The sequence below is a fragment of the Neomonachus schauinslandi genome, chromosome 7, assembly GCF_002201575.2.
Source record: "Neomonachus schauinslandi chromosome 7, ASM220157v2, whole genome shotgun sequence".
Classification (NCBI taxonomy): domain Eukaryota; kingdom Metazoa; phylum Chordata; class Mammalia; order Carnivora; family Phocidae; genus Neomonachus; species Neomonachus schauinslandi.
The window spans coordinates 42,281,738-42,296,218 of NC_058409.1; the positions used below are offsets into that span (position 1 = coordinate 42,281,738).

Sequence of the window (14,481 nt, forward strand, 5' to 3'; positions counted from 1 at the left end):
ATGAACTATATGTTGAAGACTCTCTGCATTAGAACTGTTTTTGCTCTCTTTTAATACTGGATTCCTAGCTTTATAAACTTGATAACCTTATTAACTGTTAAGTTTCATTTATATATTTAGTAAATCTTTTTTTTTTAAAGATTTTATGTATTTGAGAGAGAGCACGCATGCAGGTGAGCATGGGGAGGAGCAGGGGGAGAAGGAGAGGCAGAGAATCTCAGGCAGACTCCTGCTGAGTGCAGAGTGCCTCGTGGGCTTGATCTCACAACCCTGAAATCATGAGCTGAGCCAAAACCAAGAGTCAGACGCTTAACTGACTGAGACACACAGGCGCTCCTCTATAATAAATCTTTAAGTGCAAACAATGTGCAAGTATTGGAGATGTGAATGAAACTGACAGGGTCCTTGCTTTCACTGGGGGATATAGTTTGACTGGGAGAGACTGGCATTAATCAAAACAATTAAACATGTAATTTTAAAATATGATAAATATGACAAAAAGAAATATAAGGTATTATGACATGTTTGGAATAACTGAAAATCTTAACTGAAAAGGTGATGTCTGAGTTATGATCTGAAGTATAAATACATGTTATTAAAGCTAATGAGTGGAGAGGAGAGGTCATCTCAGGCAGAGGAATCAGTACACACAGAACTCCCAGTGTGGGAAGACACATAGGTAGACACAAAGAGCAGCCTAGTCTACTAAAACCATCAAGAACTTTCCATTTTCCACAAACTGTGGATCTGTTGACTTACTGGATATTTCAGTTAATGTATACGGCAGCTTCTGAGCTGTTAATGTATGAGTTTCTTAGACCCATATTCTACATAATAATCATTCTTATACTCTTTATTATTTCTCAAAAAATCAGATGAGAACAACATAGAGTATTTCTCAGTGTTTGGTGATCTTTCTTCAGTGTCCGTAGTAGAAAGCCCCATGATGAGCTCTTTGATTTTAGTAGAGACCTCTGATTATTGTCATTGGAGTCCTCTTGGAAACTGGTCCACAATACAACTGAAAGGCCCCATGTGGTGAGGATGATTCTGAGTGGTGATAAAACAAAAATGTGTATAGAGGACTCCAAACTTCTACTTTATATTCTAATGATTTTAACTCGCTTCCAGATGAACAACAACAACAGGAAAACAGTTTCAGAGAGAAGGGCTGCAAGTAAATTAGTCTAAAACACCAACCTCAATTTGGGTACATAATTTCTAACATTTATTGATCGATATTTAAGTAGGCCAATCCTTGTATTTACCAGGGCTACATTTTGTAACTAGCTAATCTTGGAGTGTTCAACTAGAAGTAGATACTCTATGAAAATCTAGAGAACTAGGTGATTATGCCAGAAAATCAGAGCTGAGTACCAAGAATGAATTTTCTTATTCCATTGTTCCCATTTTCGTGTCACAAATAAGAGGGACCCAGATGGAACTGAGGTGTCCCAGAATTCTGAGCCAATCTTGGGGGTTAGTCAAATTGGACTTAATTGAAGGCTGTGATTATAGAAATCGACCAAGTCAAAAAGCACATAGGAGATAGAGTCTGGAGGAATACTTAAAGTTGGAGATGCATCCACTTTTAATTGAGCACATGCAGCATTTGGCACTAAAGGGAAAGCACTGTTAAGAATGCTAACTGGGGATCCCACTGACAGACTTTCAATAAACTGCACATTGACAACAGGACATCAATATGCAGTTTTGTAAGAAACAGCCATAGTTATAATAAACATTTGTACTTATTTCATACCTTATATGGTGTAGGCTAGTTACTGAAAACTTATGCAACATATTACACAGAATCCTTTTTATAAGAAAACATGGGGAAACATTTAATTCTCAGAGTTAAGGAGCAATGCGTTGCCTGCACCAACTCACTTTTTAAAAAAATTTACAATACTATGGATCTTGAACTGATAGTGTTTCCTTCCTTGGATTAGCTGATTGGAAGCTCACAGCCAATTCTGTGACTCGTTTCTAGCAATTACTTAGAAATCAGTGGAATGTTTTTTGCTTCCATATTTCATTCTGTTTTCATGTTCTTATGTTTTCTTCTCTTTGACATCCTCACTTTACCTTTCTGTACTGAATTGTTTTGTGACACAGTCCTTTGCTTTTGAGGGAGGAGAGAAAGGCAGGATATAAATAAAATATGTTAACCTAAGTAAGCGGAAAATATTAGTTTTTTTAACAAAAGAGGAAAATAAATGATTTTTGCTTATTATAAAAGCAACATATACTCATTTATTTTTAAAGATTTTATTTATTTATTTGAGAGAGAGAGAGTTGAGAGAATGAGTGGGAAGAGGGGCAGAGGGAGAAGCAGACTCCCTACAGAGCAGGGAGCCCGACTTGCAACTCGATCCCAGGACCCTGGGATCATGCCCTGAGCTGAAGGCAGACACTTAACCAACTGAGCCACCCAGGTGCCCCATATGCTCATTTTAAAGGAAATCAAATAAGAAAGAAGACCATAAAACAGAGTATCAAAGACCTCTCTTAAATATTCTCTCTTCTTACACCTATAACTCTAGCACTTCTTCTCTTCTAGAGAGGATTTTATACACACCCACACACTCATACCATAATATGCATACACACTGTATCTATCTACATATAGGTATACACATATAAACATAACCTCATATGTGTAAATATAAGTATCCATGAATACACTTAAGTAAATAGTATCATGTTCTGTGATTCAGTCTCTAAATAATTTTTTCCCTTAACAACTTGTAGGGTTTGTAATTGCATTTTAGTAGATGTACATCTCCCTCATTCTTTATCTAGTAGTCCTTTGTTGTACATATGACCTAATTTGCTTTACCAGTTCTCTATGGAAAGATATTTGGGTGGCTTTCAGATGTTTATTATCCCACACAATTTTGCAATATAGTACTTCTTTGCTCACTTGTTCAGTTATATTCTTAGGCTAAATTCCTGGGTCAAAAGCACTCCCATTTAAAATTTTGGCATACATTATTTGATTACTCACCAAGGTCTTCCTAATTTACACTGTCACACAAAAAAATGTATAGAAGAGACTGCCTACTTTACCACACCTTTTCTAGTTCTTTTGAATTATTCATCTTTTACTTTTTCCAAAATAATAGATGATAAATTAAACAACACTGATGTTTTATTTTTTATTTTTTAAAGATTTTATTTATTTATTTTGACAGAGAGAGAGACAGCGAGAGAGGGAACACAAGCAGGGGGAGTGGGAGAGGGAGAAGCAGGCTTCTCACGGAGCAGGGAGCCTAATGTGGGGCTCCATCCCAGGACCCTGGGATCAGAACCTGAGCCAAAGGCAGATGCTTAATGACTGAGCCACCCAGGCGCCCCAACACCGATGTTTTAATTTTTATTTTTGTCTGTTTGCAAAGTAGAGAATCTTTGCAAATATATATTGTTATTAATCTTTCTTCCTTTTTGAATTTCCTCTTTATGTCTTTTGTCTATCTACTTTCATCTTAAGTTTTTAATATTATTATTGATTTTAAGTGCTTTTTATTATGGTGTGAGGTAAGGATTCTTTTTTATTTCCATAAAATAATAAACACCATATTTCCTAGTCTCACTGAGTTAGAATGCTGCACTTAGAAAATCCTAAATTTCCACATATATGTGAGTCTCACGTTTAACGCTTTATTCAGTTCCACGGGACAACTTGTTTGTTCCCAAATTAATATCACATTGTTTGAATTAAAAGACTATATGTTCTGATTTTTTTTAAAGATTTTATTTATTTATTTATAGAGAGTGTGTGTGAATAGGGGGAGGGGCAGAGGGAGAGAGAGAATCTCAAGTAGACTCTGCACAGAGCATGGGGCCCAATGTGGGGCTCAATCTCATGACCCTGAGATCATGACCTGAGCCAAAATCAAGAGTTGGATGCATAACCGACTGAGCCACCCAGGTGCCCCTGTTCTGATATCTTATAGAGAAAAACATCTTTTTTCTTTTTCTTTTTTTCCAAGTGTTCTTTACTATTCTTTCACATATTTTTAATCAAATTTTAAGTCAATTAATTCCCAAAAATTCCACTGGGGATATGATATTTTTAAATAAGCCTATGACCTTTTCTGTCTAAAGTGCTGCATTTTTCTAAAATCTCATTTCAAATTACTTTCAGCCACTCCAATGAGAATATCATTTGACTGGTATACAATGTCTCACAGTTGTTCCCTTAGTGAATCAGCAATAACTTAGTCCACTTTAGAACACAGTGTCTTAAATTTTTGTGGATGAAGGACTTGTTGAGAATCTGATGAATGTTCTCCCCAAAATGTGCACCTATCCCCAAATCTAATGGATCCTCTTAACCCAAAGTTAAGAATTAGTTCTGTAAAAGCATCTCTCGAAATAAAAAAGGAGAGTTTATTCCATTAAATTCTCACTCTGTTGTTTTCTTAAATCTGTACTGTAATGACTACTATCTCTCTTCATAATCATTATAATTTCTCTCTGTTTTCATAGTTTTAGTCAAATGATGGTCTTCCCCTCATCCAATACCATCCCATATTTATCTAACAATGGGATGAAAAGATCACCATACTAGCAGTTTTAAGGTTCAAGCCTGAGTTCTTTCTTTGAACATGCATGTGTCTATTTCTCTCAGAGTTCCCTTTATGTATAAAATGAGCAAAATATCGCTAGTTCTGTTTACTTCACACAGATTATTAAGGAAACCAAATACATCCTGCCTGACTAAGCACTAACTGAAGAGGCAAGGTTTCATTATTATTATTTCCACATTTAAAGGTTCATCATTTATTGAGGACCTATATAGACCACACATTGTACAAGATCCTAATGTACTTAATGGGGGAGACAGATATAAAATTGCTATTGGAAATTGCTTGTGTGTGGTGTGTGTGTGTGTGTATGTGTATATATCTATATATCTATATATCTATCTATATCTATATCTATATCTATATCTATATCTATATCTATATCTATATCTATATCTATATATATATAAAATGCAATGTGAAAGCCCTGAAGAGAGAAATATTCCTCTGCTTGTAAGACCATACACACAAGTGGTATGAGATAAGTTTGAAAGGATATTTGTGAGTTTTCCAAATAGATAAAGAGGGGATGGAGTAGGGTATAGGGAAAGCAGTCTAGAAGGAAGAAACAGGTTCAAAACAAAAGAGTTGTTAAAAGGCACAGAGAGCTCAGCACGTGGCAAGAAGTTGAGTGTGGTGATTTCATTTGGTTTACAGAAGAGGATGAATAGGAAGACTTTCAGTGAGGAAGATAAACTGGGCTAGCATTTTGAAGAGTCAGACTAAGAAATCTATATTTTATCTTACAGGTGAAAAGAAATCATCCAAGTATTTCAGACAAGGGGATGATGAGATTGGGTGGTCTGGAGTATAAAAAAGACTGGCGTCAGGAGACATTAAAGGCTTAGGACAGATGATAAGGACTTGATCTAGGGAAGTGGCAATGGAGAAACACAAGAGATACTTCTGAGGTGGGGAGTAAAAAGATCTTGGTTGTCTGTAAGATCTGGGAGTTCAGGGAAGGAAGAATCTAAGGATACCACTCACTTGAGACCACTAGATGAATGGTGATACACACACTGACACAGATGGAATTATAATGCTTATTCAGAAGACAAAGCATACCTTATTTTTCATTTAATCTCCAAGATGGTGTTGTGAAGATCATAATGATGGTGGTATATGTGTATATGGGGTCAAGTCAATTTAGCTGATGAGTTTTTTTTTTTTTATGTTATGTTAGTCACCATACAATACATCATTAGCTTTTGATCACATAGTGATCCACAATTCATTGTTTTCATATAACACCCAGTGCTCCATGCAGTACGTGCCCTCCTTAATACCCATCACCAAGCTAACCCATCTCCCCATCCCCCTCCCCTCTAAAACCTTCAGATTGTTTCTCAGAGTCCATAGTCTCTCATGGTTCATCTCTTCCTCCGATTCCCCCCCCCTTCATTTTTCCCTTCCTTCTCCTAATGTCCTCCATGCTATTCCTTATGTTCCACAAGTAAGTGAAACCATATGATAATTGACTTTCTCTGCTTGACTTATGCACCCCAATGTTCATAGCAGCAATGTCTGCAATAGCCAAACTGTGGAAAGAGTTGAGATGCCCTTCAACAGATGAATGGATAAAGAAGATGTGGTCCATATAAAATAGAATATTACTCAGCCATCATAAAGGATGAATACCCAACTTTTACATCAACATGGATGAGACTGGAGGAGATTATGCTAAGTGAAATAAGTCTAGCTGATGATTTTTAAAAAATAATGTGAAATGCCCTCTTCCTTGGGAGAAATTAGATTTCCTATTTTTAAATGTAGAAAAATGTTCCTTGGGGTAAAAAAAACCACAACATCTTTTGAAATATAATACAGTGCTATTTGGTGTAATCCCTTAGCAACATTCCTGCCTGAGCCAGGACTAGCAGCACTGAAGTTACACACTCACATATTATATATTTTTAAACATGTAGATGGATAATAAGCTGTGAGAAGGACAAAATTTTACTCATGTTAGACTTCAGGGCTTTGAATAACTACCCGAAGTTGCTAAAAGGGTTTAATCTTTTTAGATTATTATTCTATGTGATGTTTAAGAACCTTCCCCAAGATACTCTCCCAAACCCATATTAAAGTTTACAAATAGAAATTAGTGACAAGTTCATCATTATGCTTGTATGTATGTGTGTGTATGAATGCATCCAATTTGGAAAGTGAAAAAAGTTTTGTTTTCTGCAGTGGTCTGTCACCAGTATTTGGAGATCTCATTAATCTAACACTGTTTTGGTAATATTACGAAATGAGAAAGATACAAATTTTGCCATACATTTTTGCTGACTAAGTAAACTTAATGTCTTCACTTATTAAAACTTAAAGATGGCAACCTTATGTCAGTTATCCAACATTAAAAAAAACCTACTGTTTCCTAAAATCCAAAGTCTTAGATTCACTGATAGAGTCAGTTTAAAGTATAGTCAGTTTTTATTCAGTTATTTTGGTGATGTGAAACTAAAATTTTGCATGATGAACTTAGATCACCACTACATTTTTTAATGAAGAAAAAATACACTAAAAAACATTAATAAAATTACTAGAAACAATGGAAAAATTTATAATTCAGAATAGAAAAGCAAAAACTTGATATTTTAGTATTTCAATATTGCAATATAATTATAATAATTAGTATTTCCTTTTATTTAATATATATTAATGTATTTAAAAGGCTACTGTCAAATATTTTATATAATGCATGGGATTTATATTGAATACAACTATAGTTTTTATCTATTTTTCTTCTAAAATAATTAAATCAAATGTCACCTTCTTAATATTTATATCTGCCATGTAGAATGTTTTCATAATACCCAAGGAATCATCTATGCTATCTGAGTTTCCAAATTTAATTGTTTTTTCAATTTATTTAAACTAAAAACAAAACAATCATTCACCCATTTCTCTCATACCCAGCTCAACCTCTGACAACCACCACCTGTTTTTTGCATCTGTGAGCTTAGTTTCTGTTTTATTTTAGATTCCAAATATAAGAGAGATAATATTGTATTTGTCTTTCTCTGACTTATTTCACTTATCATAATGCTGTCGAGGTCTATGCATGTCACAAAAAGCAAGATTTCATTCTTTTTTATGGCTGAATAGTATTCCATTATATCTATATAATCACAATTTTCTTATCCATTCATCTATCAATGGACATTCAGATTGTTTCCATATCTTAGCTATTGTAAATAATGCTGCAATGAACATTGGGATGCATATATCTCTTTGAATTAGTGTTTTCATTTTCTTTGGATAAATACCCAGAAGTAGAATTCCTGGATTATATGGTAGTTCTATTTTTAATTTACTGAGTAACCTCCATATTGTTTTCCATAGCAGCTGCACCAATTTACTTTCCCACCAGTGTACAAGGGTTCCCTTTTTTCTACATCCTCTCCAACACTTGTTATTTCTTCTCTTTTTTATAATAGCCAGTCAGACAGGTGTGAGGTGAGATCTCACTGTGGTTTTTATTTGTATTTCCCTGATGATTAAAGATGTTGACCGTTAATTGGTCATTGAAAATATATAGTTCCTGGGCACCTGGATGGCTCAGTCGGTTAAGCGTCTGCCTTCAGCTCAGGTCATGATCCCAGAGTCCTGAGACTGAGCCCTGCATCCGGGTCCTCACTCAGTGGGGAGTCTGCTTCTCCCTCTCCCTCTGCCCCTCCCCCTGCTTATGCTTGCTCACTCTCTCTCAAATAAATAAAATCTTTCAAAAAAGAGAGAATATATACTTACTGCACATTTAGAAATGCATGTTACTGATAAAGAAAATATCGTATTATGTAAAAAGAAATCAAAGAAATAATCAAATCCTTTATCAGTTCAGTTGAACAATTATTACATTTTGAAGAACTACTGGTTAAAGTGATTAATTTGACATATATTTTTATAATTTTTTTAATATCTCATTTGGTTTTCTTGGTAACGTACTCATTCCTTGTAATTTTATTATTTCAAATTACTTTTATGTTAATATTAAAAATTGAATCTACCCTTAGATATAACTTGATAAAAAATTTATTTCACTTACCTATGTCTCCCATAGAATCAAAAGAATTGACCACAATTTTACAAATTTCCTCATTAAACCAAGTACACCTCTTTCCCATTGCTTCACATACTGCAGTTTTCAAAATTTCAGTCAATACAATAATAATATCAGGAAATGCTAGGCTACATGCTAAAAATAGCCTTTTAAAGGACATATTTTTCCTGGTAGTCCAGAGGGAATCATTCACCCATCCATCCATGAGGATTTTTCAGAGACATTAACTTGACAGACAAGTTAAGCCCTCCATTTGAATGATGGCACATGCACACATGAACACACATACACACACACACCCACTTTACACGTCTCACACTTCTGTTCCCTTTTAGAAGATCACTGAAAACAACATGAAGTAATCTGATTAACTTTAATTCTCTGAACATTGTTTCATATTTATTATTGTATTATATGCAATGTAGAAAGTCAACAAATACATTGATTTGCCTCTATTGTGATAATTAACACCAGTGTAACAGCTAGGATTTCAAAAGTTAAAAATAAAAGTTAAAATTTCTCATTGCTTCCAGAGCCTACGCTGTTCTTTTTTTTTAAAACCATATCTCATTTTTCATTGGGACTTTATGTCCTGTGGTATCAATCAATATAAACTTCATGTTTGGTTTTATATATTTCTTGATGCTGTCAACATGCCCAGGTTCTGCGCACATTTATTTTTGGAGCACCCACTGTCTTTGCTGAGGCAGGAGACCGAGGTTTCAGTCTCAGCTCTGGCACTCACAACAATGTGCTACTGAACAAGTCACTCATATCCTCTAGGGCTCAATGTTCTTATCTATAAAGTAGAGACAATACCATTTCATTTCAGTATTGTTAATGGGTTCAAATAAGTTAATAAATGTGATTTTTTGATAATTTTAAAGCATTCCTACCATTCTTCTTAAAGAATGAGAGTAATATTGGGGCGCCTGGGTGGCTCAGTCGTTAAGCGTCTGCCTTCGGCCCAGGTCATGATCCCAGGGTCCTGGGATCGAGCCCCGCATCGGGCTCCCTGCTCCGCGGGAAGCCTGCTTCTCCCTCTCCCGCTCCCCCCGCTTGTGTTCCCTCTCTCGCTGTGTCTCTCTCTGTCAAATAAATAAAATTTAAAAAAAAAAAATAAAAATAAAAAAATAAAAGAGTATAAATTAACACTTCTTTAAAAAAAAAAAAAGAATGAGAGTAATATTGATACCCTTCTTGAAAAGAACATTTATTTACAAAAGCAATTCTATTAAGGAAAAGCTTGACATGCAATGAATGTTTGGGAAATACATAAGTGATGTAAAGAATTTTAAGTCCAATAATTCTTAAATAGAATGAGAATGATTTATCGGATGAGCTACAGTGAAAGCTATGTGTAAATATTATACATCTTTAGTTCTCTGTGAACCATTCAATTAACAAATTCCAAACAGAACAATTAATCAGTGTAACGAGCACAGCAAAAAATAAATTCAACTCAATGATGCAATACCTCTACTCCAATTAGCTTATTTTCCCTCTCCACCCTCTCAGACATATTCTGTTTTATTTAAAAATGAATATAATTAAGAGACGCTACAAAGTCAGTCAACCCACAGATTTATCTAGAACTCTTGTTCTTATTTAATATTTGTTAAAACCTCAGTCTCACAAATGTTCATAGCTCAAACATACAAAGTGCCATGCTTGCCTTTATTCCAACACTGGGGACCCACATATATAGTGCTCTACCCAAGTGGAGGACATTCAACTCTTCAAATAAAGGGTAACACAGCATGTGGGTTTTAGCAGTTTGAGGTATAAAAATGAAACTTGCATATTAATTCATGAATGTTTGAAATCACAACAATCTTCAAAACTTAAATTGATCTGAATGGTGATTATTAACCACAATTCTCATTCTTTTTATCTAACAGGTATAAGGACATCACCACAAAAAATGTCCAGTACCTAAGGGTGTGAGGAAGGCAAAGGGTATGAGGAGCATGTGGGCATATCGGGGTCGGGATATTCTATTTGGCTGGATTTCCTTTGAACATAGTGTACACAACACACAGAGCAATGCTCATAAAAAAGAAAAAGATAGAGAGGAGCGGAGAGGGAGCTGTTTCTGGGTTGCAGGGAAAGGGCCCAACTTCCACCTCCATGGCTGAGTTAAAAATCTGAGCTGAGTTCTCAGAGTAGCTGTAATTGGTTCTTTACACTACTCATTTCCTTGGAATAGGAGCAGTTGGCTTCTATTAAAACTCCAGGTGACATGCGGCTTCCTTGCCCTGCCTTCCAGAGCACTCTACATTAAGGAGAAATCACTGTAATCAAATCTCTGCGTCTTTCCTGCTGCTAAATAAAACGAGGTACTTTCTTCCTGGGATTTTGCAAAGACAACTGGATGGATACACACACAGCCTGCACACACACCACATACCGACACAGTGTAGCTCCCACAGAGTCCTCGCTCCCTCCTTCCACCCCTCCCTCTTCCCTCTCCTGAGGATTGCTGAACATTTTGCTCCAAACTCTCCAAGTCACCCACGTGTTTGTTCTCCCCTTTAGCTGTTCAATTTACTTCCCGACTTGACAAAGAGAAAGAGTTGTTCTCAGGCTGTGAGCTACAATCCTGGGACCAAGCTGTCTCACCCATTCCCAGTCACCATCAGATCTGTCCCACCAACCCCCTCACTCTGGGGGGGAGTGGACTGATTACTGGGAGTCTCCCTGTCTCAGCAACCCCACCCCTTCCCTTCACTCTTCTTCCTACTGCAACAGAGCAAACTGAATTTGCCTGTTTAGTCCCACTTGCCAGGGTGGGATGGAAGTGGGTGGGGAGGGGATGGTGGGTGGTAGAGACAACTGGAAATCTTTCTTTCATTCTCTTAGACACACACACAGGCACACACCAGCGCGCACACACTCGCGCGTGCGCCCCCGCCCCCCCCCCCACAACATTTGTACCGTACTTTCAGGGTCTCTTTCACACACGTGAATCCTAGCCCTCTCAAGCAAAGACAGACACGCCCCTGCTTTCCCTCCCCCAATTCCCAGAATAGAATTTAGCCCTGGGTCCTGGATTGCTAGTGCTAAATAGACCAATGAGGAGAATTTGAGAACTGGGGAGGTGACCCCTTGCCTGAATGGGGGAGGGGGCACTCTCCACTCACCGCCTGAGTCCCTGGAACGAGGAGGGCCAGGACATCCTGGATTTCTTCAGGCCGGGCCGGTGGCCAGTCTCCACGGCGTAGGAGGTGCGGTCCATGGCACGGCAGTACAGGTAGCGCTCGGTGTCCGAGTAGCCGCGATGTCGGACCCGGCCGGTGGCCCCGCTCGAGGCGTAGCGGCCGCGAGCAGCCCCGGGCAGCGGCGGGGGCGGTGGCAGGGGGGGTGGCGGGGGCGGTTGCAGCGGACACTGGGGCTGGGGCTGGGGCTGGGGCGAGGGCGGCGGTGGCGGGGGCAGGTGGTGATGGGGGTGCAGGAGGCGGAACTGGGGCTGCCGGAGCGGGTACTGGTGGTGCTGCTCGTGCCTCCAGAGGTGCTTGGGGGCTTTGAGTGTGGCCCCTCCGGCGCCGTCGCTGCCCTCGTCGCTGCCCGCCTGGGCTGGCACGCTGCTGCCCTCTGCCTCCATCCTGGCTCGCAGCTCCGAGCCCTGCTGTCCAGCTAGTTTCAGCGCGCTGGCCCGAGCGCCTCCCGGATGCTGCTGCTGCTGCCGCCGCCGCTTCTGGAGCCAAACAGAGGCTGGGCTCAGCTTCCCACTTGAAGCCAGCAGAGGCTCCGGGCGACCAAGAGGAGGCTCTGCCAGCGGGAGGGGTCACAGAACGTGACAGGGCTCCCTCCACAGTGGTTGTGGCAGAGACACACTCCTGGGCTCCCCAGTTCACCAAGACTAGGACGCGCGGTGCTAGGCTTCACCGACAGCCGGTCCCCTCCTTCCTCCCTTTCTTCTTCCCTTCCTTCCTTTGGGCGCCTGCGGCGAAAGCAGGAATTGTTAGCAGCTCGAGATGCAGAAAAAGCAGCAGCAGTAGTGGCAGCAGCCTCCTCAGTCCAGAGTGCCTGAACCCTGAGACCAGAGCTGCTGAAAAGTTGGACAGCTCCTGACTGGTGAGCCCAGCCGCGACTTTCTCCAAAACCACCCCAGCCAGTCAGAAGTCAGACCTGTCCTCCTGATCCTTCCGATCCCCGTGCCCCCGCCTCCCTCCCCCCCACTGCCCCCCACTGCCCCTGAGCTTTCTTCTGCACCTCCACTTGCTTCAGTCTTCTTCCAGAAATGGAGTTCGGTGTTCCTGGAGTCTGATTCTCACAGCTTGTTGATGATGAGCCCCATGCTGGGGCTTCCAAAGATAAGGGATGTGACCCGGCAAAGTTGCCCAGGATGGTTTTTGTGCAGGTTGCTGAAAATTCGGATCTGGGTGAGGGCCCAATATCAGGATTATTTCAGCCTCTTTCCCTGACATAGGATTAAATATTGTGTGGATCTTTCCCATAGCAGGGAGAATGCCCACTGTTTCCTCTTGAAGATCTTCCTCCAGCTATTATCTCATGTTGCGGTTCCTTCTGTGATTAAGGTCCCCAGGAGTGGTCCTAGCTGGAAATCAAAGTGAACGGTTGTCAAGGCTGAGAGATAGCTGGCCACAGTTAAGGTTGGGGAACCTTTTCCATTACAAACCTCCGTTTATCTTCAGGGGTTTCCACTGTCAGTGTCTGCCTGCAATTTTGTCATTCTGCCACTTTCAGCAGAACACAGCTCTATTACCAAAGCATTTAAAAACATGTATCACTATTATCCCACAGAAATAAGAGTCATATTTGGCACTAAAATCCAAATTCCATTTCTATTTGTCTTCCTTTATTTAGTATTTTCCTGCAATGTTGGCCATTTTTGAGAAGTCAAGAAAGTTTCAGAGCAATATATGTACACATTTTTCTTGTACTTTTTTTATATTTTAAATTATATTTAATCTTAGAATTAGACTTTATGGGAACTAGTACTGTACCATCCATTATGTGAAATATAATTTTATTTAGGGGTTACAGTAGCTTGTTAGCAGTATAATTATTCTATTTACCATACACAGTCAATTTTGACACACTTAAGTATGTACATTTTATTCATTTCATATAATGAATACTAAAGTACCAGAATCAGGAACCATCTCTCAGACTCTCCAGAGTGCCAGAAATCCAAAGTTCTCCATATAGTGAACTCTCAATATAAAAGCCAGTGATGAAATACCATCAATGAAAATAAATGCTCTCTTTGCTCACTGTTCCCTTCTCTAAGTAGAAGCAATTAAAATTAATGCTTTGCAAAAATGACCCTTGGCATTTCTACATGTATATTTCTTCCTCCTCCTTCTCCTCCTTGTCTTCCTTGTCCTCCTCCTCCTTCAAGGTAGGCAATGTATCCTCCAACATTTCAGTACTGGCATTATGCCCATAGGGCCCATATACAAAGCCTGAGAAAGGCTGTCTTGAGAGCAGCAAGGCAGTCTCCTAAGTACCACTTCCCTCTATGTAGCACTGAAAACATACCTGACTAAGGCATTCTTCTCTCCCCTTTACAGACACAAGTATGACTAATGGCAGTGGCCAAAGAATTTTCTATGCCTAGGAAGGCATTGAACTGGTATCTTTCCAAACAAGAGAGGAGAGAAAAGGAAATGCTTGCAGTATAAATCATTTTTTCCAATTCATCGCATTATTAATATTTGGAACCATTTTGAAGGAGTATACAAATTTCTTTTTTTCCTATGAAATTCTTGTCACCTTTCTCCTCGATAGAGCTATGGCAGAATATCTATCTGAAGCTCATAATCTTGCTTTTCAAACACTAACAGTACAAACAAGTAGTAT

At 39.0% G+C, this 14,481-nt stretch overlaps 1 protein-coding gene across 1 annotated transcript in view; it reads right to left on the reverse strand.

Moving 5' to 3' along the window:
* PDE4D (phosphodiesterase 4D) overlaps positions 1 to 12,256 on the reverse strand; it is an 871,615-nt gene extending 859,359 nt beyond the window's left edge. The window contains exon 1 of the mRNA XM_021702161.1: positions 11,796 to 12,256. Within this exon, the coding sequence (XP_021557836.1) occupies positions 11,796 to 12,256 (461 nt within the window). The remainder of the gene's footprint in view (positions 1 to 11,795) is intronic.
* Between the last annotated feature and the right edge of the window lie 2,225 nt (positions 12,257 to 14,481).